Below are 26076 nucleotides of genomic sequence, written 5' to 3' on the forward strand. Positions count from 1 at the left end.
CTCGTTGCTGAGTGCAAAGGTGCCATCCCTACAGAGACGACCGCGTTTAGATGGCGGTGATAGACGAAAATACTCGCATACCGTATGGACTCATGTAAGGGCCGCACCTCGTCCAAATTGCCACAAGAAGTGCCGCTCTTACACGAGTCCATATGGTATGCGAGTGTTTTCGTCTATCACCCCCATCTGGGGGGACCACCGCAAGGGAGCCAACTCAGTGGACTTGTTCCACATGAGCTCCCGATTCAACGTGTACTTCCTGCGGACTGCAACCTGCAAGCGCCAGAACGTCTGCATCATTCGACGCAGCTCGAAAGCGGCATTCAGAGAGACCATCCGCAGCGCTGTGAGTTCATTTTTCACAGATTTACACGCTTTGACAGCAGCAAGGCGGCGGCCGCCAAGCTAAGCCTACGGAGGATTGCCAAGCTTTGCTCCAGGAGGCCACGCGCCTCGCGCCACGGCCACGAGCCTCCGACCCATGCCCGAGCTTGGAGACCGAGCTTTTCGCCTCGTGAACCACCTGCCCGCCGCGTACTGGCCTTTTCAAGGTGGGGTACGCTTCATTTCTTGCTCAAGATTGAGTATCAAGTGGCGGGGGAGGATATCTCCCCGGAAGAGATTACCCAAGAAAAAGGCTGGCAGTCTGCGGGGGCCAGAAGAGTTAGCGCCAAAACGCGCATGGCTTACACTAATGCGCCATCGCCCCAGCCGGCAGCGCGCCGTGGCAAATCAGGCGGTGATGCGTTAAAATCCAAAGTGATACGAGCGGGACGAATGCCCTCACTTCTTCGAGACAATATCAAGATTGTGATCAGGCCGCGAAGTGGACTCAATATCTCCAAGATTGGCGTTGTTACGGTGGCTGACGCAATACTCGCCGCCGCTGGCATCAGTAAGGAAGATCTCTGCCAAGATTCTCTATGCCCGAATCTACAGCAAAATATTATGGTTGCCAGAACTCCCAAGCGCGAGAATGCGAACCGCTGCGTCCGGATGAGGCAGATCCTCATCTCGTGCAATGTATATGAGCTCAGTGCCTACGAGACGGCCCCGCGCTCCTCGTGTAAGGGGGTGATCCACTACATTCCTCTTCAAGACGGCCCTGACGTCATCAATGCCAAGATTGTCAACGCCAATAATCCACTCGCCTTAGCAGCGAAGAGAATAGCTCAAACCGGCATGGTCATCGTCGCGTTCGACGGGCATCGTATACCGAACTTTGTCAGGTAGGGACCGTAGCTGATGCAGTGCTCACTCTACCGCAAGCAAATAGACGTGTGCTATACGTGCGGCCGCCTCGGTCATCGCGCCGACGTGTGTCCCAATCCAGCTGTCCGTATTTGCCGTGGCTGTGGCGCCCCTAGTCCCGATGAGCAGCATCAGTGTACCCCCAAGTGCAAACTCTGTAGTGGCCATCATCTCGCGGCTAATAAGGACCGTGCTCAAAGGTTCAAGATTCCATACATTGTGCGTCGTCGTCGCAGTGAGCGCGCCAAGATGGCCGGTGCCGCGTCACCGACCCCTCAGCCGCGCTCGGACACTACGGAACTCGTCCAGGCTTCGTCCACTCTGGGTGCTCAGCGCAGAGGACGCTCCCGTTTCAGGGGCCGCTCGAGAGTCCGTTCCGTATCCAGGGCCCACTCCGCCTCCAGGGCACGTTCCGCCTCCCGCTGTGGGTCCAGAGGACGGGCCTGTTCCCGGGGACGCTCCGGTTCTCGGCCTCGCTCCAGCTCCAGGCCGGGGCGTGACACGTCGAGGGGGACCAAGTCCCACACCAGCACACCCACCACACTTAGAAGCAAGTTCTGGCTCTCCTGGGCTCACAAGGTTCGAGGGGGACGTGAGGGTCCAAGAGGTGACGACCCGCCTCGTGATTCGCACCACGCACACGGGCTCGAGGAGTTGCTACGAGTTAACGAGCAGTTGATGAAAGAAAACGCGCAGGTTAAACAAGAAATGCGCAGGCTAGCAGCGGAGATGGCGGAGATTAGGAAGCTCGTGCTTTCACCTTCCTCGCCGCAACCCGCTTTGGCCCCGGTCGCCATGGATACGTCCGAGACATCCCACGCGCCTCGCGCGCCCACGCGTCGAGCGGTAGAGAACAGAGGAAGACGACACTATAAAATTGCTCTCAGAACTCAAGAATGCCTTCGCCAGCATACAAGCTAGCTTAGCAAACGTCCAGGAAGCTATAGCGCACCCAAAAATGGGCTTAGATGCACTCAGTGAACGGATAAGCAAATTAGAGGAGGTCGATGCCAGGAGAGAACCCGGCCCCGGTCCTTCGCAGGCCGCAGCACGACGTCATGTACTAGCACCACCTACGGAGGGCGCGATTCTCAGGGCCGTTGAAGCCTCCTCTCAGCCTAGCCATGCATAGTGCGGATGAGAACTTTAGTATCTGGCAATGGAACTGCGGAGGGTTTCCCAACAAGAAGCCGCTTCAGCAGCAATATTTAAGAACGCTCATGGTTAAGCCCCAAATCATCGCTATTCAGGAAGTTGTAACTAGTACTCCTATCAAACACGCAAGTTACATGGTAGTATCCTCACATTCTAGGAGGAGGTAGGGGAGTTGTTACCCTTGTCAACAAAAGGTACAATTGCCTCTCTCGCGACCTCGGCGCAGTTGGTGATGGCATCGAGTACGCCATGACTGAAATCCTCATGAACCCACCCAGAAAGGGCCTTAGAAGAAACAGCCTCTTTATCCTCAACGTATACTGCAGCCCCAGCTACCACAGGGTGAGGGCGAACTCTCTCCTCAAGAATGCCGTCAGCCTGGCCGGTGGGCACCCTCTTGCCATCGTCGGCGATTTCAACGCCCCGCATAGGGTGTGGGGGTCGACCCATGACACGCCGAAGGGACGCGAACTGTGGCAGACTGCGATGTAACTGGACTTGACCCTTATCACCGATAAGGATTTCCCCACTAGGAGAGGCAACTCCGCATGCCGGGACACTACCCCAGACCTCTCTTTTGTCAAGAACGTAGGGGAGGTCAAGTGGGTCAACACGGCTCTAGACCTCGGAAGTGACCACTACGTCATCGAAGTCTCCCTCCCGATTGCCCGCTATACGACGAGGAAATTCAAGTTGATTGACTGAGACGTTTTCCGCAAGATCGGAGCCGAGCGCGCACCGATGGGCGAGACAGATTTTGAAGGTTGATGCAAAGGGATCAGGGATGACGCCGCTGTGGCAACCAAGGAGGTCGTCACTGAGCTCGACGTTGACAAGATGGATAGCAGGTTGGCGCACGTGCTGGAAGCCAAGCAAGTCCTCCTTATGAGATGGAAGGGGCAGAAGCGTAACAGGAGGCTCCGCAAGAAGGTTTCGGATGTTAGCAGGGAGACCGAACATCACTGCAAGAACCTGTGTAAGCAACAATGGGTTGAGCTCTGCGAATCCGCCGAGGGTCAGCTCAGATCACGCAAGAGCTGGCGTCTGCTCAAACACCTTCTCGATTAAGGCAGCACCACATCCAGCCAGAGAATATCCCTCGCGCGAGCCATCCACCTCGCTACGGACTCTACTCCGGACGAGTTGATTGTCGACAGGCTCAGAGACAAGTACCTGCCGGTCGCGGATAGCTCTGCCCCTGCCCAGTTGCCGGACTACGTGGGGTCTGCGGTGCCGGAGTTGGACCAGGACTTTACCGCGGCCGAGATTCGAGATGTCCTCTTCTCACTCAACGTCAAATCTGCCCCTGGCCCAGATGGCGTCACTAACAGGATGCTGAGGAATCTCGATGGTGATGCGATCGACTTCCTCAGTGAAAGGATTAACCAAGTCTGCCGCAGTGGACAGGTCCCCACAAAGTGGAAGGCGGCCTGCACCGTACTCAGCCCCAAACGCGGTAAAACACCAGGAATAGAGAATCTAAGACCAATTTCTCTGACGTCCTGTGTCGCTAAGGTTGCAGAGCATGCCCTGCTGAACCAGCTCAAGGTGCACATCGAGGCCAATGACAGGTATACCGATAATGTGATTGGTTTCAGAGCCGGCCACTCGAAACAGGACGCCATGAAGCTGATAAAGCATCAGATCATCGACCGGAGCACGGGAGATACCAGAGCCATCCTTGGATTAGACCTGCAGAAGACGTTCGACAATATCTCACACGAGTTCATTCTCTAGTCTATTGCCGGCCTCGGGCTCGGTAAGAGGGCCTACGACTTCGTCCGATCCTTCCTTACCCAGAGAACTGCCAAGCTCAAGATCGAAGGATATCTTTCGCAAGAGATCACCCTCGGTTCACGCGGCACGCCTCAGGGCTCAGTCATCACGCCAACATTATTTAACATCGCAATGAGTGGGCTTTCTAAGTAGCTCACGAAGATTCAAGGAATCAGCCATACCATCTACGCAGATGACATCACCATCTGGTGCGTCGGCGGAAGCGACGGCCAAGCCGAAGCCGCCATGCAGAGCGCCATCGATGCGACCGAGCGCTTCCTCCACCCCACTGCGCTCAGATGTTCTCCATCGAAATCTGAGCTACTTCTCTACAAGAAAAGACCCAGAGGCGGCGGCCATCGTGATTGGAAACCGGCGTCCGAAAGCAAAATACGGCTTTTCACTGGTGACGGGTCTCCGGTGCCCAGAGTGGACTCGCTCCGAATATTGGGGATGTATATCTAGTCTAACGGTGCCAATGGAACCGCACTCAGAAAGATCGCCGCCAAGACGGAGAGTGCTCTAGGCCTCATTCGGACGATTGCCAACAGGCACCGGGGAATCAAGGAAGACAACCTCATCCGCATTATACACGCTTTTGTTCTCTGCCACCTTTCATACCCGGCGGCCATGCATAATTGGCATGTTGCAGAGAGGAACAAGCTTAATTCACTCATCAGAAAGGTCTTTAAGCTTGCCCTTGGCTTACCTACAAGCACCGACACCGAAAACCTGTTGAAGCTAGGAGTCCACAACTCCTTTGAAGAAATTATCGAGGCACATGAGCACTCACAGCTGCTCAGGCTATCCGACACCCTGACGGGCCGCAATATACTCGACGAAATGGGCCTCAATCCTGTAGACCAGTGCACCGACGCCGTGCGGATTCCCAGCGTCATCGGGTCTCAACTGCACATCGCGCCTCTTCCCCGCAATAGGCACCCCGCAAACAACGTCGGCAGACGTCGGGCCAGGGGTGCAGCTCTACTCGAGCATGTCCGCAATAACCACATCGAGGCAAGCTTCGTGGATGCCGCGGCATATGTCCAACAAGAGGCATTCGCCGTCTCCACCGTAGACTCCAATTCAGGGCTCACTTGTTCCGCTACGGTACGCACTTCGAGGCCCATGGTAGCAGAACAGGCTGCAATCACGCTGGCTGTGCTCGATGGTCGCAGAGAGGTATTATATAGTGATTCCAAGGCAGCCATTAAGGCCTACCAAACCGGTATGCTCTCCCCCCAAGCCCTCCACATTCTCCAAAGCGCCAAAAGTATCTCTCCGCATTGTCTCATTTGGTTTCCCGCTCCCTCACTTGGGGTCGATTGAGGGTTCTCCCTCTAACCCTAACGAGGGCGCACACGAGGCCGCGCGAGGACTCACTGACCGCGCCGCCTCAGCAATCCCCCTGCCCCTCGGGGAACCCTTTCTTACGTTTAATGAAATCACCACGCACTACTATCTGTCAAGACGGGTATTCCCCCTCCCGCACCCCGCCTTATGGAGGGCGCGGGCAGTTACCCTTCGACTTCTACAAGCCCATGCGTACCCTAGCCTCGCAGTTCTTCATGCCATATACTCTGAAAGATATCCCAGTGTGGACTGCCCTGCCTGTGGACTAAGGGCAACATTGGACCATGTGTTGTGGGAGTGTGAAGCCATCGGCTCCTCCTTCAGTGAGGATAGGTGGGCTGCGCTCTTGGGCAGTCCCGAACTCAACGACCAAACCCTGGCCATCCAGAGTGCCCGCGATACGGCCGTCAAGCTAGGCGTGGCGGTCCCTACGTGAGACTATCCGCGTGGCGCGGGGTCTCCCCTGCGTCTTCTCTGGACCGAAATAAAGTTACTTCACTCACTCACTCATCACCCCCATCTAAACGCGGTCGTCTCTGTAGGGATGGCACCCTCGTACTCAGCAACGCGTACGTTTTCTGGTCCCTCGTACGGGCTCTCGGCAGAACGGCGGCCTCTTGCGTGGGCCGCGATGCGTCGGAGGAGAGCGCCATTTAGAAGTGTTTCAAGAAAGCGGGCGCGTGCTGCGAGGCCTCCGAGACATTCATGCGCCGGCGCGCGCTGAATTGTAGAAACACTGAAAAAGGGGTTTGTTTGACTTTTTTCGTAAGAGATTCGTGTTTCCTCGTTTATTCAAATTGCAGTCCGAGGGCTATCATCTCTGCAAGTTGTATGTAAGTTGTACTTTATGATTTTTGCGGGTATTTTAGCTTGAGAAATAGAATAAGTTCAGTAAGTCTCTTGAGCCACATGGAGCGCCTGGGTATGGGTGGTTGAAAAATCTTTTTGCCGAAACGATATCCGACGCCGACACCAAATTACCTGCGACACGAGCCTCTTTACGGTGTCACGTTGAAAAGTCGCCGCGCGCCGTATGCTGTATATGCGAGTGAAAGCGTGTGAGGGTGAGCAGGGATTGGGGCTCCATCTCAGGCAGCGACGTTGGAAAACTGGCTGCGAGCCCGCCGCCTTCCGCCACGCTCAAGGCTTCGGGCGGGGGAGGGGAGGAAGGCGTGGCGCGTTCAAGTCTGTGCGTGCCCGGCCTGGTCGCTGTAACTTGAAAGCCATCTGTGACAGGTACCGAGTGCGCGCTGCGCTGTGTTTTCAAGGCTTAGTTTGCTTTAGTGCGAGCGGCTGCACCAAGGTCAATTCCCTCGCTGTTGTTGCCGCGTTTTGGCACTGCAGTGTTTTGACAGCGAATTTCCGCGGCCATCGAGTGAAATGTAGGGATGTTGTCCTGCGGGCTCGTGACATTATGCCTGTGAATTTAGTTACACTCGCGGACAACTTCTGTGGTTATCAAGGGATAGCTATGTAGGCAAAGCGCGCACAAGTGAGAGCGCTTCTGATAAGAGTCCCGGGTCTTTATCCGCGTTAGTTCAAGCTGGGGAGGACAAAGCATAAGCACCACACTAGCAACATTTAAATAAGATAGAACACACCACTGATTGTAAAGGTTTACTTGTTTTGCGGCTTTTCCCTTCCGCGTCTGGAGAAACGGGAAACCGTCGCACGTGGAAGGTACTTCGATTCAGCGCATGATCCGAGCAATCAGAAGCCATGTCAAACGCTGCCGCACTACTCAGCACGGAAATACATGTGTAGCTTTCCCTTCATAGCAACAGAAAGCTGACCGCAAGCATAGTGCGCCTTTGTTTACAAGTTTATACGGCTAATAAAACTACTATGCATACTTCTTATAGCTGTTCATGAATTTGCCATCGCAATTCTTGCTTGACCTTTCGGGTGAGACTGCGTCATTTTTTAGCACGTAATCTGGGGCAGCCTTTACGCATTACGTCATCTGGGCCGGCGGTGCAGTACTTCAAGCCACTTGCGAACTGTTCCAAGTATGGGGCTTCAACGTATGCAGTGGTCACTCACCTCTTGGTGTGTATTAGCCGATGAAGGAGCCATGCTCCACAAACCACACTAACGACTGCTAAGCTATGCACGGATCCGAAAAATAGTTGCAGGTGCTGGATCATGGAAGATAATTTTGCTAAGCATCTACGGATATTTGTAAATGAAGAGGGCTTCCGAGATTTTGCGTAAATGTACGTTTGTAATGCAGAGCAAGCTGCACGAAAAAAAAAAGAATAGAATTTTAACTACCTGCGCCACCATACTTTGTCGTATAGTATTGTGCAAGTACTCTGATATTTTTCTTATTCTGCCTGACCACGTGTTTAAGATGTACATTTATTTTGTTGTGCTGCTTCTTGGTATGTGTTACGATGAGTACGTATTGTCAGCTTTCGCAATCTCCGGTAGGTGTCCCGCTGCTTTTCTTCACACGCGCACTCTTGCACTGCGTTCGATTAGGCTGCTATCCCTTAGTGTGATGGTTCACGCTTGTGAATAAAAGCGTCAATTGGTAGTAAGCGGTTGTTCTCGCTCGTTCATTTCCTGTATCGCATGAGGTTTGCATTGTTTCGAAATCATGAATCACAACTAGCTCGCCTCAACGATATTGCCAGTCCGATAAAATCATCCTTGCATGAAGGATTCACCAATCGAAAGCCGTGCTACGCACAAGAGAAAGCTCACCTTTGCCAGGATAACTTCTAGTAAGAGAAATTGAAGACTGTGCCATGGGAACTCTGGTCACTTACCGGGACCTTCCTGGAGGCCCGATGAAGGTTAGGTTCAAGGGCGAGATATCGCGGCATTACTTCTGCCGGCAGTGCCACATACTGTCCCTCTGCATGTACACGGATTCTGCTTCCCACACGTTGTGCAACGACTGCCTCAAGGATCAGCTCTACAAGCACAAAAAGTACGAAATCCACTGTCCAGATGAGCGGAAGGATGTTTCCCTAGCACAGGTAACGTACTCCCGCTCAGCCCATTTTGTCCATGCGCGGCCTAATTGTGTCGTTTAAAAAGCGGTTCCCCAAATCTTCTCCACCACCCAATCCACGAATAGCGTTGAGCTACAGCATGTATTATTTTTTATAGCAAAGATTCCTTTGCTAACCCCCCCAGACCTTTTTGACTATGGTTCCTGGGTGTTTCTCATTTTTGAAATCGACAAATTCACGGCATTTGAATAACGACTTCAGGAAATATTCGCTTCACGTAGATTTCAATATGTGCGTACAGTGTGCATAATATTTTTAAGCCACTGTGTTTTGTCAAGTTTAATGAACGTGAGGCGTAAGTGAGAACCCTGTGTAGAAACGTCATGTGTGAAAACATCAAATATTTCGGGCCTAGCCAACTAGGAAAGCACACAGAACCTCTTGAAACATGCGCCCAACGTAAACCTGTGCGAACTAACAATGAAGTAAATGAAACCTCTACAAGATGTGATCACATATTGAAATCAAGCGCAAGAACCATGCGTTTATCTTGCAGCTTTTCCTAGTAACATACTTTAGGCATATTATTCAAACTTGCAGCATGGGTACACCAAGAAGTGCTTGAAGATTTGTGCGAGAAGTTTTAAATTTCAATGTTTCCATTGATGGTGTTTTCTTTTACACGTTGTATTTGTAACTGTGCACAAAGCGCCCGATTTTGCAATAGCAGAAACCCACATTGGCTAAATATATACTTAATGAATAACAGCAGAGTGCATGTCCAAATTTCAGAATGAAAGGCTAGTACTAATAAATTAATATCATTTCAGCAAAAGTTCTACACTTCGTAGCAGTTGCAAGAAGTATGTCCTCCAAATATGGAGAAATGATGTTCCATTTAACTGTTATCATCTTTTCATTTGCCAGAGCGCTAATTAACCGGTACATCCCCAGCTACTGCATAAACTCTCTATACGACAAGTCCTCAGGGGACCATGTATAAGGAAGCATGGGATTTCAACAAAGCGTTATATCAATTCAGTTTATTTTCCTTAAAGACCCCAGATTTCAGAGGTAGTACATAAGGGGTGGGTATAAGATAAGAATTTACACCCGTTCAAGTAACATAAGCGCGCATATATATATTAATATATAGTATACATATTCTAGTATATTCACACATGTATACACACACATTAACGCTTACATATGTACACATACACGCATGTAAACACAAACAACATAGATAAGGAAAAATCATGTACAACGTATTTGGACATGGTCAGTGACATGTTGTAAAAATACGTATTGGCAGACTATGTCGACAATGGTAGGGCCGGAGGCCGTTAAAGCTTGCTGCCATGCGAACAAAAAACAAGGCTAAAAATGTTGATGTTTGTGAAGTTGGTCGTGAAACCTGCTGCGAGTCGCTGGTCCGGTATGATATGCGTGCTGCGGGCGTTAAATAGGGTGCTTGATGAAGGGGAGTACTGTAAGTGAGTTTGGGGTAAAGACAGAGGGAAGTGATGCGCCGAAGTAAAACGAGGTCCGGACGCCCAGATATAATTTCAGTGACGTGACTCTGTTGTTATATTAGTATGACCAATGGATGAATCGAGTGACGTGGTTTTGTACAGCTTCCAGAGCGTCGATGAGATATGCTTGATGCAGATTCCAGACTGCTTCGCGACGCTAGATAAAATATACGCCTTTGGATGCTTTTTACTAAAATATGTGTTTGGAAAAGCTTACATTATAGAATTAGAGGTGCAGACATACCAGTAGGCTCGATGGCGTGCATATTTAACACCTCTTCGTCGAATCGTTGGTATTTTCTCACAGTATTCTTGGCCTCCAGTCTTGCGACACTAAAACCCACGCCGAATCACTGACGCGGAGCTGGTCAGCATGCATTATCTGGGGTCGGGATATAGGTTGAGTCGACTGAGGTGAACAATATCACTCAGTGGGCGCTCAGACGCTACCATAGGCTTGATAAGGTCAATCTCATTGGTGTCTTCGGTAACCTGACCCAAAACAAGGTACAGGATCTCTGTAGCCTAGTAGAAGCTTCACATAGAGACAAAATCTTCGATGTCGAAACAAGAGGAGCATTATGAGACCACGAATGTTTTCAGTATTCTGGTGACGTCTGCGACAATATGGTAACATAGGATTTCGATATTCATATGAAGGGACACATAATGCCTATTTGTTGTCGGGGTGAGCTGTAGAACGCTGTCTCGTAGAGCCTAGTGGTGACTTCGGAGTGCTGAAGCTTAGAAGGCATTATGCTTTGACATATGTGCGCCAGATCAAAATAATCTGTTTAGCAATTTCGAAGAGTGAAATGCTACAAAAGTCCGAGAAAATGAATATCATCCTTCAAAACTTTCCTTTAGTAATATCCAAACTGTTCAATGGAAACAACATTATAGTTCATTCTCCAATTGAGCAGCAAAAGTTTCTGCACATATTTATGAAGTCTTGCCTCCTTTATTACGATCAAAAGAAAGGCCCATGGAATGTGCTCTATAATTCAAACACACCCTCTACTTCATTTCAGATATTTCAAGCTCGTGATCTGGTCACCATACTTGCTGATCAGTATGTGGAGTGCCCTAATAAACCAAAGTGTACTGTTAAACTGCCTCTCGGGCAACTTGAGGTATGATTAGCATGTTCTGTTACTTATGGCTCTCATCATCTTTTTTTCTGGCTAACTATAGAAAATGTGAAAGCTTCCTGTGTGGCATAACTTCGCATCTAAAACATAAATTGATAAGGTGAAAAGCAAATTTGTGAAGACCACAGAAGAGGACATGAAGCATGCTGGTCTTCTGATAACTTTGTCGCCAAAGGCTCTAATAAGACCTCTCCATTCATTACCAATGTATGCAGCTTCCACATAATTTAGCTATCTAAGGTATAGCTTGACCTACTGAAAAAGCAGAGATATATTATTTAAGACTACGCGACTGACAAATGACCGTAAGGAGCGAAATAACAAAAACTTTTGATTTGGAAGAAATGCGAAATAATTCCTCTCTTCGCCAGGCACTATGCATAACACAATTTTTCTCAATATATCCAACTTAGTGGCTTTTGGCATCAATAATCTCTCAATAATATTTAAGTAAACTCAATAACAGCTCAGACTGTAATTTTCAATAATTTAATGCTACAAAAAAAAAACAATACCTTAGCATTAACGCCTATAGAACTTACACTGAGGAAATGTTTTGTCGGATGTAATGGGATATCTCAATATGGCACTGAACAAAATTAGATTATTGTGATAAAACGCTATTAAAACGCAGACGTTCTTGAAGTAGGTCGACATGATTAGAGCTTCGCTCTGTTGTGTTGCTCTTTTGAAATGCTTTCATAACTCTCGCGACTCTGTAATTGTACCTCGCTCTTAGCTGTTACTTGTACCCAAATGCCTTGAGGGAAATTAATTGGTACGACTGACAATAGGAGAAATAAGCTTTCGGAAGTATGTCGCTTTTTGTTTCGCCTAACAAACCGTTTCAGAAAACAAGCATTATGGCTTTCGAATCCGGAGACGAAATGCGACAGAGCGTATTTTGAAATGTTCGTAGTTCAAAGAAGCCTCTGAGCTGTCCCTGTGATTTATTGAGCATAAATGATAGCCGGTAATACATTGAACGAGTATTAAGTTTGGAAGCGACGTCGAGTGGAAGCTGAGAAGTGCAGCATAGATTGTTCATACAGGAATATAGTCATCCGAGTTCACAAGGTATATGTTTGGTTGCCACTGAAGAGGTGTTAACTTTCTTACGATGAAACTGGAGTTGTTCTCGCAGTAAGCTTGCGATGGCTGCTTTTTCAAGTAGGGTGGTTTGCTGCACGAGTTGGGACTATTATAGCTTCGCTGCTTCTTATGAATTGCTTATGAATATTACTAAATCTTAAGCAAATGAACAAACACATGCAAATTCCTGCCTGAAGTTATAGCTATAGAAAACTAGAAAAAATGTAGGAAAACTATGGAGGGAACTTAGCTACGAAGAGGGAAAGCTTTAGTTGAAACGAAGTCGGCGCATGCGAGAGGTGAACAAAATTTTTTCGCCCAGGCGTAGGAGCGAGGCAATCAAACCTCGGCATGGTGCTATGGCTCCAACACTCAGGGGTTATCGGATGCTTTCTAGAAACGCCTTTATCTTACAGTGGAGACATCGAGTAGGCCGGCGACGATGTTCTTTGGTACACCAATGAATTTGTCTTTTGCAGAAACATTACATAGAATGCAAGGAGATGTCAAGCATCAAGTGTAACAAATGTGGCCATAAAGTGCCATTCACCTCATGGATGGAGCACAAGACTGATTGCCAGCCGAAGTGTGACAACGACTTTCCACGTAAGGTAAGCTTTAGCTTGGACATACTGCAACTGTCCTCTTGCTTAGTAAATAAGATGTGCAGACCATGAGACTAGCAGACATTTATTTCTAAAAGAAAATCGAAACAACTCGTGTTGAAGAGCATTCATTTTGATGTTTTAACATGAATTATTGTACCTTGTCGGGCCCTTAGGCCCTCTCTGTAGCGCGCACGGGGGAAGCCTTTGAAACGCGCGACACAACGGCACTCGTCGCATGGAGCATGCGCACCGATCGCATTATCGTAAGAACTCGCGCGGGGACTGCCGGGAAGGGAGCTGCCCGATAAGAAGGCAGCGAAGACGGCACTCGGGGCTTTTTGTGGGGCGCGGGCCTGGGGAGGCGCTGGTAGGGCGTGGCCCGTCTAGGTTTCTGTCCGAGCGTGCTACAGAGCAGGGGGACAAGCGTCTTTGTATTGTGTCTGCATGAAAGAGTGCTCATGTTGTTCGCTTTTGGGACTATCTGCGCGCCTGGTTCGGTGCTTGCTTGCTTTCTGCGCTTTATGCATTCTGTTATCGCCCGAAAGATTGTGTTGGTCGATGGTTTGTAGCGGCCGTTCTTTCGTCGCTGCCTTTGGCTTGTATATTTTGTTGCCTCGCTGTTTTGCTGCTTGCTTCTTTGCTTTTGCTGCTTTTTGCTCCTTTGCTTCTTTACTACTTGCTTCTTTGCCTTGTTCTTTTCTGCTATTGGCCGCGAGGCTGCGGTAATTTTGAGTGTTACATTCTATCGCAAATAAAAGCGGTTCTTGTTCCTTGCGCCTTTGGTCCTTTGTCGTGCTGGTCGTGGCTCGCGGACCCCCTGAGCGAAGGCGAGGGGCCTTCAACCTGAAAGTAGAATCACACAGTACGACCCAAGAATAGTTGGTGTAAAGTCAAAATATCGCTATCGATTTGCAAAAGTGGTAAAGAAAAACAATAGAATTGGGCAATTGATGCACAAATTCTATTTCGGATTACAGAGTGAGTAATAAGAGCGATAAGGGAACCGAATGAAGTTTACCAAATAGGTTTGAACATCGGCCCTTCTATCCATAGATTGCACACTAACATAGTCCTTCACTTTAGGAAAGGAAATGAATCAGTGTTAGAATAACGTGAAAACAAAAACGTTCATAACAGTTTGTTGCGATTGCAGTGATGTACAATAGCACAACTTGTTATTTTAGGGCGGCAGCTGATCTGTCTCTGCTCCCTCATAATTTTGATGGCCACCTGTGTCACATAAAAAAAACACAGCAAACGAAAAATGAAGTAAGCCCAAGCTGAGAAGTCAGGCATGCGTATTTCAATTTTGTTGCCTAATATATTTGTTTCGGGACAGTCGTCTTACATTGGAGCTTCGGCATGCTTGCATAAGATGTCGCCGGCAAATATGGGACATTCTCCGCTCATGTCACACCGTTGATTTTTCCCCTTCCATGTTTTCCTGTCCTCGATGCGATTCAAATGTGTCTGTTCCTCACAGGAAAACGATCACTGTCCTTCCACTCATTGAATAAGGATGACAAGCGAAGATTTGCATGTGGGCCCCTTAAAGGCGAACTGCACTTCCGCCACTGGTCGGTCTAACATTTCACTATCTTATGGATCGGCCCACGTATGGGGAGTGCTTAACGCATAAATCACCACTGCTGCGGTTTAGCCCGGTGTTGGCTTATCTTCGGGATCTTTTTCCTACACGCGGACGCGATAGTGGGGAAAGTAGCGCTTAACAGCTTCCCCTAAAAAGAGGCTTGAATTAAAAGTGGTCAAGCAAAGAATGCTGCTGGAGCCTGCGTTTCCCGAAGATCCCGAAGATAGTCAAACGCCAGGCCGACCCGCGGCGGAAGTGCAGTTCGCCAATCGGACTTACGTTCAGAAAAGTTTGTTGCAAGCTGGGTTGAGTGAAGACCTAGGAATGCATATTAGAGCGACGAGTAAAGGACTACTTCAGAAGGAGGGACTATCTAGAAAGCAGAAAATGGGCGCAACACTTCCTACTGTTTATGCTGAGGATGATGTCAGCAGAGTACAACAAATGCTCATGCGGGGGGCTCACTCCCAAAAACCACAGCCAACAAATCATCCAGCTGGATCTTGTTCACAAAAAGACAAACAGGATGGTCGCTAACGCAGTTGGTGCTGGGAAGAGATTGATACGACCTATACAGGCCTAGGTAACTGTAGAAGGTATATAGGAAAGTGTTGAGGAAGAGAAGAAATTAGGAAAGTGCATACAAAAATGTCAGCATTAAAATCATTTATAGCATACCTCAGTAACCCAAGCAGGCTAGGTGACCACTTGTCACCGCCTCGTTTCAAATGGGAAGCCAATAAATCATCATTCTCGTCATGATAATCAACAACCACTTTTCTTGATATGAAAGTCCTCCATCAACCCTCACGGCATCGATTCGGCGCTCCTATCCATTATTGGCAACTCGCTTTTGAAGAAAAAATGTAATGCTCACAAGAGGTAATTGAAGTTTGCCGCTGGAGGCCTTCAACTTGCAGTAAGTGTAAAATTAGGTAGTGGTCATCATTCTGTGCATTTAGCTTCTTTTCAACGAAATTTCTTGACAGAAACTTAAAGACATTGCTCGCTCTCTTCACAGTCACAAGGCCCAGCATCCATCGAGCCTGAAAAGACTACGTGCAAGCACTGTGGGAAGAATATAAAAGAATCAAACATGCCGCGTCACCTGGAAGTATGCTACGAAGTGCGAACTGCTTGCGCTTACTGCGATAAAGATGTCGCTCGGAAAGACATCAAGGTGACATTACGAATTTCGTTTGTTCCTTCAGCGCTCATCTTAAATAAACCAAAAATAACGATGCAGACGCAACTGCCTGAGTTGTATTCGCTGGGAAGTGCATATATGATGTGCGCACAGAAATCGAAAAGAAATTTATGAATCACACATTTGTCCCACAGTTGTGTGATTCAGGTGCGTATGAACCACATCGGTACATTGCGTTATCTAAAATACAGATTCCGCCACTTCCACATATAACTTCTCGCTCCAACGTTTGTTTATAATGCGTGTACTTTTCCTGTTTATCAAGTTTAGCTGCAGGAAGTATTTTATTAAACGACGGGAACGCACTTTCATTTGGTAATCATTTGCAATACTAGACTAGTGAGCAATGCCTGTCAAAATCACATATTTCATCTCCTATCCAGCTAACTATCGATGCAGTCAATGTTTTTTATTACCTCACAATGGCTATATAATATGGTGACCTCAATCAAGTATAGTCGATCCATCAGCTGACACCGCCACACACACACACACACACACACACACCGAAATATATATATATATATATATATATATATATATATATATATCTTTGCAAAAATAACAGCTTAAAATTTAAGAAAATGCTGACCTACGACCTCCACCAAGTTCTTGTTTTTAACTCTGAAAATCCCAAGCGAGTTCTCAGCTTAAAATGACAAGTGTATAGGACGTTGTATCCGCAGCTTGAAGCTATCATACTCCTAAATCTATTTGACAATATTTAAAGAATGACTTTTTAGCAAAACAATTTTAACAAAAGACACGGTGAATTTTGTCATATTCACCCATGGCATGAACAACTCGACTATACTTTAACATAAGATATTCAAGAATAACTGGTGTGGTTACAGATATTAAGATAGCACCCGCTGAAAGGCATGCTATCTTAGTCGAATATTTTAAAGGTCCACAGAGAGGATTACCGTTGTCAAATTGTCCAGACATTCTTCAGAGCAACTTTCGCAAATACATTACATTGTTATGCCCAGCGTTTTGGCGGCAGTTAAGTACTTTTTTCGGGATCTCATGACTTCATTCAAACATATAACATCAGCGTGCTTTATATGTGTCAAACAGATCATCTAAATAGTACAAGACTTTGGTTAGGCAGTCACACACTCTCAGTTAAGTGATTCTCGCAGATGATTCCCGCAGATGTCAAATGTCAAAGTATGACGATGGCTGGATTTCCGGCCAGGGTGACCGCAGTCTAATCAGCGCGCACTACAGAAACGTTTCGTACCCTGGTTCAGTTGTGCCACGCTAAACGCATCTTATGAAGGCTAATTTGGAATCTTTCAACGTACTGCTTCACGGGGCCCTCGTGTTTTGCGTCTGAACGCCAAATGCAATCTATCAAGCAGCCGACAAAAAAATTATAATTTACAATTCTTCCAGCAAATATTACTTTGTCAAAAGGCTAGCTTCTTCCTGTTTTACAGACTCGAGTTCATGATTACAGAATAATGTTTTATTGAGCTAATAAGCGCAATACTACAATGAAGCTACGGAAGGGCTTCTCAGAGCACAATGCTTTAAAAGGAGTTCTTGTCAGGTAGCACCAAAAAATAACATTATTAAGCCACACCGTAAAAAGTGCAAAGCAGGCAAAGGAACGGACATAATAATACATCAGTTCTTGAATTGTTCAACCTAACTTTGATAATACAAAAGTAGTACAAAATAATAGAGGTAAAGCAACATTGAAATCCAAAATATATGAAATATTGCGTACAAATTTTGTAATTGCACTCCTGTTATGACTTATAAAAAGCCTTCAACATCTTTCATAAACATTAGTAGTATTCCGATTGCTTCACTCCAAACTTGGCTACGTGATATTTTATTCTCCAATCTTTAACTTGTTCTTTATAGTGTGCTATAGTTTCGAATGTTCGGCCCTCGCTAGTCTCTTTCTGACAATATTCTGCAATTTACTGTACACTTGTTTTTCATAAATTGACACTTGCATCAATTCTTACAATTGCAGGCGCATACTGAGGAGTGCAAGCGTAAGTTTGAAGAAACACGCGAGGTAAGACACCCGAATTTTTCTTCCATCTTTCTTCAGTGTGCCAAGAGGCATTTTGGTAGTGCAATTATACAGCCAAACGTCCATTTAACAAAACGTGGTCTTCCGGAATTCTCGGTTCTATAAATTGTTTTCGGAATCCTCCGATGACTACTCAGAGCCATATATTTTTGAAAACGTCGAAGCAACGAAGGAAACTGAGCTGGGTGCCAGGTACAATAAAGCTTGGGGGCTGAAATACTTGCCGCAAAGAAAGTGGTAACAAGAAACTTAAGTTCTCGAAATGCCTTGAAATTTATTCATGCTTTCGTGTCTCAACATTGCAAAGCTTCACAACGGCTTTGCCAGATGCGGCCCTAGACTTTATCGCAGCCTTGTTGAAATGGAATCGCGGTCAACGATAAATGCATACGTACACCGAAGAAATATTAATTTTTATTTTTTTCAATACATACACGTTTTTCGTATGATTCTTGTGTTTGCAACTTACCGAAGCTCTATACTTCGCGAAAGAACTGCCAGGGGCAGTGGGTCTTGTTCAACCGAGGCTGAACAGCAAATATCTTTAAGAACGTCCAATAAAACTTAAAGCTTAACGAAGTGTCTACCTGTCCACGTCAAAGCAAGAACCGGAATGTATGGCTCAATTGTTTGTAAAAATTATTGTTTTGTTACGATTTAACCTCCTCATAATATAATAGTCATATACTTTACCATTTGGCCGCAAAACGCAACGGTGGAAAATGGTTAATACATAAACAGAGCTGATATGTGCTAAATCGTAGGTTATGTCCAATAACACCTCTCAGCTATCGGTTCATAATGTAAACTGAAGGCAGCCGATTCGCGTGGATTTCACTCTGTGTTTTCATACTTTTTTGTAGCGCAGACTCTTTCTATTTTTCGAAGCTTGCATTTGTCAGCATTTCTGATTTTTTTGTATAGATCTCGCGAGTGAGAAGAGCTCTCGTGAATAACGTTGCCTGGCCTCTACTAAAAAATGTTTCCCTTAGAAATATTTGTTATTCCGCCATTGATTAAGACTTCATGAACCAGCCCTCGTTGATATTTCATAGATGGCTCAAACATATATACCAGTCGCGAATAATATTTGTGTGATATATTATGTATTTCCATCTACCGCAGTGCAGGACGATGTTACAAAAACATGAAAGGATTTTTTGAAGGAAGAAAGCTTCGGAGCTAAACGAAAAATTGTCTTCGTCTTGGGATTGCACCGCGGACTAAGACCTTTCACTGACGGTCGCACTGGCAATGGGGCTAATCAGACCAGCCGCTACAGCTCGATCGAAATGCGACGACGCTGAACATAGCAAATAAGTTCTGCGGATGTCCGCAAGGTTGATGAATATTAGGCCAGTGAAGCATTGGCGCCCAACGAAGAGTCGCATGAAGCCACAGAATAAACCAGTAGGGTATCTTCTTTAGCTTCGCTCTTTACTCGGGTGCATAATATTTTCGATGACCATGACCATGTTTTCGATTGGCATTGCAGTTCCGTTTGAAACGGGGTGGCGACAAATAGCCACCTAACCCACTTGTGCTAGGAGGTTTGCATTTATTGAATTATAGCATTTTATTCTAGGCGTATATTATATTCTCGCTCTTCAGTAAAACAAATTTCTCTATATGGTACAAACACTTATGCTTCCAACAATCTGAGCATCATTAATCTCTTCCCTAGTATTTTTCACCTCATTATTACTCTAAAGATATAATTCTTATCGAGCTGCTGACTCATTGTCCTGTCGTAGTTGAATTTCAGTACTTGTGGAAGCGTAATTTCCATACCATTAAACTTGCTCCCCAGTTTGGATTTCCGCTGAACTAATATGTCCTTATATCTGAGGACGCGCGAAAGAATGTCTCCACAAAGATAAAATAAGCAGGAGTAGGCAGCCGCTCTTGTGCTTTCCATGTAGGTGCGTTTACATCGGGAACCTATTAGAAAGGCCTGATGCATTTCCTTTCTGCTACCCAATTTCTCTTCTTGTTTAGCTATCTTCGTGTATGCGCGTGTCGTTTGGGCGCTTTTTAAAGGTCTCGATTAGGAAACCACCAACAGCCCCTACAGCAGACCATGGTGTACTTTCGAATGTCTGGCTCCAGCAGCTGCGGCGTATATGCTCCGCCATAAAACCACACACGTTTTATTATTTGTATCATCGTTACATTGCCGCCCCTCTAAAATGAAGTGATCAGCTCAAGCATATTTGCGTTCACTGGGAGTGCGTGGAACAGCTATTTTTTTTCAATATTTCAGCGCTGTTTGCTTTTCCGTATGAGATATATAGAGTGTGTTTACCTACTGCTGGCCCGTCCCTTGACTATTGTAACCATAGCATGCGCTTTTTTCCCTCTTTAATTCCAGGCAAGCGATGCTGCAGCTGCCGCTTCTGGAAACTCCAAGAAGGTAGGAGCACATCACGTTTTATTATTTGTTGTCAGTGTTGTGCTCTATTGTTATAAATCAGAATGGTCTACGAAGCGAACACATGCAAAACTGACCTCTTTGCGTGCTTTCTAAACACAAACCCTGGGGCGCTGTAGCCTACAACTATTCGAAACTTTTCTATTCAAATTCTGCAATCAGCCCCCTGTGACTGGTCGAAAACTTTTTGGACTACCCCCACTTCACCTGTCTGTCATGCTATGTCACGAAAATCGGGACAGCTCCCCATCTGATATGACGTGAGCACACTAAATATGCATGATTTGGCCGAACAATAAAATAGTTATTTCTGATTCGATGCCTTTTCAACATTAGCCCTCGGCTATTGGTCAAGAGTTTTATGGCTGCACCCACTTCATCTGCCTGTCACGCGACGTCACAATACCGCGAGAACTCACCAAGTCAAAGTGCAGTGTACGCATTAAAAATGCAATAATATGCCAACAAAAGTGAATATTCTTCTGAATAGCCGCAGGCTGCCCCGTTCCGAAAGGAATAAAAGATGGCTGCCACCAATCACTCGGGCACTGGCTACTCGCACCTGCCGGAGAACATGGGTTTATCTGCGCATAATAAAGCTTTCTGCGTGGCCATGTAATGTCTTCAAGCACATTCGGCACGTTTACAACCTCGTTCTACCAACGCTTCTTTGTTGAGGATCCGTTTTAGTGTCATTCTTCACCTGCCATTCCATGCAGCCGCAATTTTCGGCCAGCGACTGCAAACGAACTGAGGGAAAGCGGACCACTTGCAGACGCCGGCACCACCCTCTTCATCCGGTTATGGATTTTCAGTGCAGTGACTCGGCCCTATCGAATCCATCTCCACTTGAGTGTGTTCCTCGCCTCGTGCTAGCCAATCAGATATGACCAGCCGCTCAATGTAGACAATGTTATTCGTTTTTCAAGCAAACAAAAGTGACCTCCTATGATCGAGGAGAGCGTTTAATTGGTCTGTTCAGACAACCCTGTGAGTCACCGCCCGATGTTTGCGTCAGCGGTTACGCAAATTTGACGTCAGGAGATTGGAATAAAAACATATTGGAATAGTTTTGCGTTATAGAGCCCCTGTAAGAAAATTCGAATGTGTGCTCCTAACCTCTTTAATATTGATCGCTGGCGCGACCAGCACGCCTTTCATGTCTGGCCCTCTGGGATGCGACAATTTTTCGCAATAACAGATTCGCTAGACTGCTCGGTCAAGTATGGGATTATTTACCGCTCGTTCTTTTTTTATTTGAACTTATTTTGAAATTTTCCGAGAGATTGTATCATCGGGTGCGTGACAGGAGGCCTAATAAACGCGAAATTTCCCTTACTCGGACATGGTGGAAAAGTTGCCGGGGTTACCATCAAAGGTTGTTCATTTGAGTGTACGCAATAACCTGCACGCCCAGATTAAAGGGCCCCTGAAACGGTTCGGACAAATTTTGTAAACACGTAAGGTACAGCTTAAGTAGAACATTCGCACCACAATTTAAGTGAAGCGTCACGTAATAATGGAGCTACAAGCGATTACCAGTTACCCTCCTCCCTAGCCGTGCTTTTCCTCCTCAACTCGTTCGCCGAGCGATCGGGGCTAAGCTCCGCCTTCACTGGCTCTGCGTCACGATGCGACGCCACATCGACCATTTCCGGTTGTTTTGGAGCCCGCCCTCGACCGCGAGAAACCTCTCCGCTAGCCGCTTGGCCGTCGACTCCAAGCGAAAGCTATCGAAGCAGCGTGCGTTGCAAGCATTCTGTCGTAGCGCCAAACGTGTCTGCTGTTCCGGTAATCACACATTACCTGAATATTTTGACGGGACGGTGGAGGCATAAACTCAAGCTGATGAAGAAACCATAGCGTAGACGTACGTGAGCTGCCTGATACGGGTGCCTGCCTCCACGGTCCAGCCGCCCGTGGGCGCAGAGCTTAACCAGACAAAGAAAGAGCTAATATTGCTCTAACCAAGTGTAAAATATTTTAAACATTTACAAAAACAACGTGTTAACGAATATACTCCTGCGAAAAATTTACACCAGCAGCAAAGAAGAATATATTTTGTTACTGCTACTGTGCGTGGTTGAGCTCTATGCCACCATGTGTTTGCACCGTGCAGACCATTCACATTTGCGCTTCTGTTCATCACCTCAAACGACACGCAAGGGGACACGGCCAGGCCCTGTCCCCTTGCGCTTGCGTTTGCCCTAATACCGGACTCGCGAAACGCTATTGCGTTAGAAATAATCTTCCGTTGTAAAGTGACGGCCGCAATCACACACATCCTGGCGTCGAGCAAATATTTCTTTTCGCAGCCGATTTGACCACTAAATTGGTACAAAAGTAATACATTACTGATCGACAGTAGATCAACCAAAAGGTTGTCAGCGTGTAGCCAAAAGTTCAGACAAAACAAATTGTCTTTGTAAGGCAGGCGGAGCCTTATGTCCTTGTCAAAATGCTGCAGGATGTTCATTCTCTTGTTCGGCAACTGCTGATTTGGTCATTATTTCAAAACCTGGTTATAGTGAAACAACTCTCAATGCATAGATGTGAAACTTGCACACTGATAACGCAATTAGCAGCGTTTTGTGCTTTTAATACAGTTAAATAAGGAACATTATTTTGACCCGCCATGGTTGCTCAGTGGCTATGGTGTTCGGCTGCTGAGCACGAGGTCGTGGGATGGAATCCCGACTACGGCAGCCGCACTTCGATTGGGGCAAAATGCTAAAACACCTGTGTGCTTAGAGTTAGGTGCACGACGAAGAACCCCAGGTGCTCAAAATTTCCCAAGTCCTTCGCTACAGCGTGCCTCAAACTGAGAAAGTGGTTTTGGCACGTAAAATCCCATAATTTTTAACAAAGTGCCCAGCCGAGGGGTTAACTTGTTGGACATCAACGTTTTTTTGCGACATCAAAATTCTGGACTTAGCAAATTCTGACGTTATATTTTTGGCTTGATTTTAGTCATGTATTTTTATTTTGCCAGACGAAAGTGCTGTTCACAAGACTGTTTCGTTTTCAGCGCTCATTTTGGTCAACGAGCGGGTGCATTCTCTTCATGCCCGAGCTTCTTTTTCTGACTACGTGTCATATAGCGCGGTTGTTTTTCATGTCGGGGCTCTGGTGCAACCAGGGTTCCTCCACTGGAGTTGGTACAATCCTGAGACGAGGCTTTTCTCCTTGGTCCACAGAAGGAAGACTTTGTGCCGGTTTGCTCGCTTCCACTTATTTTCCAGGACTGTGGGGTTTCAGCAGAATTGTGTTCTTTGTTATGACGGGTAAATGTTTTCCTGTCCTGACGATCACGTGATGGGGCGCTTCTGTATGAAGAAACCGGAATAGAAGAATATATGCTCACTTCCAAAGCAGCTTCGTCCTTTATCCACAAATTTATAGTGCTGCTTGGGATGGTTTGATTATTTGTACCTCTTGAAATCGGTGGCATTGTTACTTTTGGTGCGCTTGCCATGTATCAGGACGTCGGCGTAGCTCGGAATTGGTTGCGGAATCGGCTGGTACCCTCAGTTTTGCTGTTTCTGATGGCAAGTTTCACTCTGAACCAGCGTGGGTTTCAATGTTTACAGGTTATGTGACAATAATACAGCCAAACATTCACGACAGTGTTGATGGTGTTTACAATGACGTTTACTTTTCCCTAAGAAACAAAAAAAAATGTTGGCCCGCAGTGTTGTTGAGTGAGGTACAATGCACAAGAACAATTTTTCAGTACACTTAAGCACTTCCGGCACACAGCAAGTGTCGTTTGCTTGTGCTACAACGTGCTCCGCCTATGACGAGAGCTGCGCCGTCAGTATCGGTTTGTCTTTTCGTTAGCGCTTTCATTCGACTTTGTTGCGTTGTGGACTGCAGACGTAGCGACTGCCAATTTGTCAAGCTCCGGCATCGTGTCCCTCTGCAAGCCAGTACACGAGTTGACTGGCTGCAGCGCCAGGAGTGGCTGATCGGCGCCAGGATGTGTGTGATTGCGGCCGTCACTTTACAACGGAAGATTATTACTAACGCAATAGCGTTTCGCGAGTCCGGTATTAGGGCAAACGCAAGCGCAAGGGGACAGGGCCTGGCCGTGTCCCCTTGCGTGTCGTTTGAGGTGATGAACAGAAGCGCAAATGTGAATGGTCTGCACGGTGCAGACACATGGTGGCATAGAGCTCAACCACGCACAGTAGCAGTAACAAAATATATTCTTCTTTGCTGCTGGTGTAAATTTTTCGCAGGAGTATATTCGTTAACACGTTGTTTTTGTAAATGTTTAAAATATTTTACACTTGGTTAGAGCAATATTAGCTCTTTCTTTGTCTGGTTAAGCTCTGCGCCCACGGGCGGCTGGACCGTGGAGGCAGGCACCCGTATCAGGCAGCTCACGTACGTTTACGCTATGGTTTCTTCATCAGCTTGAGTTTATGCCTCCACCGTCCCGTCAAAATATTCAGGTAATGTGTGATTACCGGAACAGCAGACACGTTTGGCGCTACGACAGAATGCTTGCAACGCACGCTGCTTCGATAGCTTTCGCTTGGAGTCGACGGCCAAGCGGCTAGCGGAGAGGTTTCTCGCGGTCGAGGGCGTGCTCCAAAACAACCGGAAATGGTCGATGTGGCGTCGCATCGTGACGCAGAGCCAGTGAAGGCGGAGCTTAGCCCCGATCGCTCGGCGAACGAGTTGAGGAGGAAAAGCATGGCTAGGGAGGAGGGTAACTGGTAATCGCTTGTAGCTCCATTATTACGTAACGCTTCACTTAAATTGTGGTGCGAATGTTCTACTTAAGCTGTACCTTACGTGTTTACAAAATTTGTCCGAACCGTTTCAGGGGCCCTTTATTCTGGGCGTCCAGGTCATTTCGTACACTCAAATGAACAATCTTTGATGGTAACCCCGGCAACTTTTCGACCATGTCCGAGTAAGGGAAATTTCGCGTTTATTAGGCCTCCTGTCACGCACCCGATGATACAATCTCTCGGAAAATTTCAAAATAGGTTCAAATAAAAAAAGAACGAGCGGTAAATAATCCCATACTTGACCGAGCAGTCTAGCGAATCTGTTATTGCGAAAAATTGTCGCATCCCAGAGGGCCAGACATGAAAGGCGTGCTGGTCGCGCCAGCGATCAATATTAAAGAGGTGAGGAGCACACATTCGGGTGATTCGTAACCACACCGGCCATTAGCGCTATGTAGTCTTGTGGCAGTGTCAACTGCACGCTGCCCCAGCTCATCGGAGCTGCCAAAAGGCAGGGCTGTGGTTTCAACCAGACATACAGCCATTAAATCGCCTCCCTCATTCCACCCGCCGTCAGGAGAAGTAGTTTCTTGAGAAAGTTCGTCGCCCGGTGCACTACATCGCGCTGCAACACAAGACCAAGACTAGCCGCAACCACTGACTACATGCGGGCTGTTTGCTATTTTAAGTGTTTCGCCTTTGCGGAAGAAAGCGTTTTGCATACTCGCTACAATATGTACTAGCGCGCTGCCTTTTCACTTCTACGAGGATTGATATAGCGCACAATTTACCGAATAAGCGCCAGTGATGGTCCAAAGCACCTAGTGCTGAATTTGTTTACAGCGGCAAGTAAAGAGACCGCTCGTCGTTCGCTTGAAACGTCATAGAACTCGCGCCGCGGTAACATAAAATGATGTCAGAACATGGTAAATAACGCAGCTTTTGCGCATTTAAGCAGCATCGCATCACTGAGTCACGCTGTAGTTAGCGACCAGACACCTTCGAAAACAGCCAGTGAGAGATCGATATAGTTTGTATTGTTATACTGCCTATTATTCATTTAGAGTACTATTACCATGTACGCAAATTCCGCGTTTTCCATGAAGTACACAAAATACAGGCTTAGCGTGTCTGACCACTCATTTAGAGAACGCGTATTTTTTTC

General features: G+C 46.9%; 1 protein-coding gene across 4 annotated transcripts in view; it reads left to right on the forward strand.

Moving 5' to 3' along the window:
• Positions 1-26076, forward strand: part of LOC126544574 (uncharacterized) — a 235665-nt gene that overhangs the window by 55292 nt on the left and 154297 nt on the right. For all 4 annotated transcript variants that reach the window (XM_055077729.2, XM_055077730.2, XM_055077731.1 and 1 more), the window contains exons 6-8: positions 15497-15655; positions 17676-17720; positions 20110-20151. In XM_055077729.2, coding sequence (XP_054933704.1) covers positions 15497-15655; positions 17676-17720; positions 20110-20151 — 246 coding nt within the window. The remainder of the gene's footprint in view (positions 1-15496; positions 15656-17675; positions 17721-20109; positions 20152-26076) is intronic.

The sequence above is a fragment of the Dermacentor andersoni genome, chromosome 10 (assembly GCF_023375885.2).
Source record: "Dermacentor andersoni chromosome 10, qqDerAnde1_hic_scaffold, whole genome shotgun sequence".
Lineage (NCBI taxonomy): Eukaryota > Metazoa > Arthropoda > Arachnida > Ixodida > Ixodidae > Dermacentor > Dermacentor andersoni.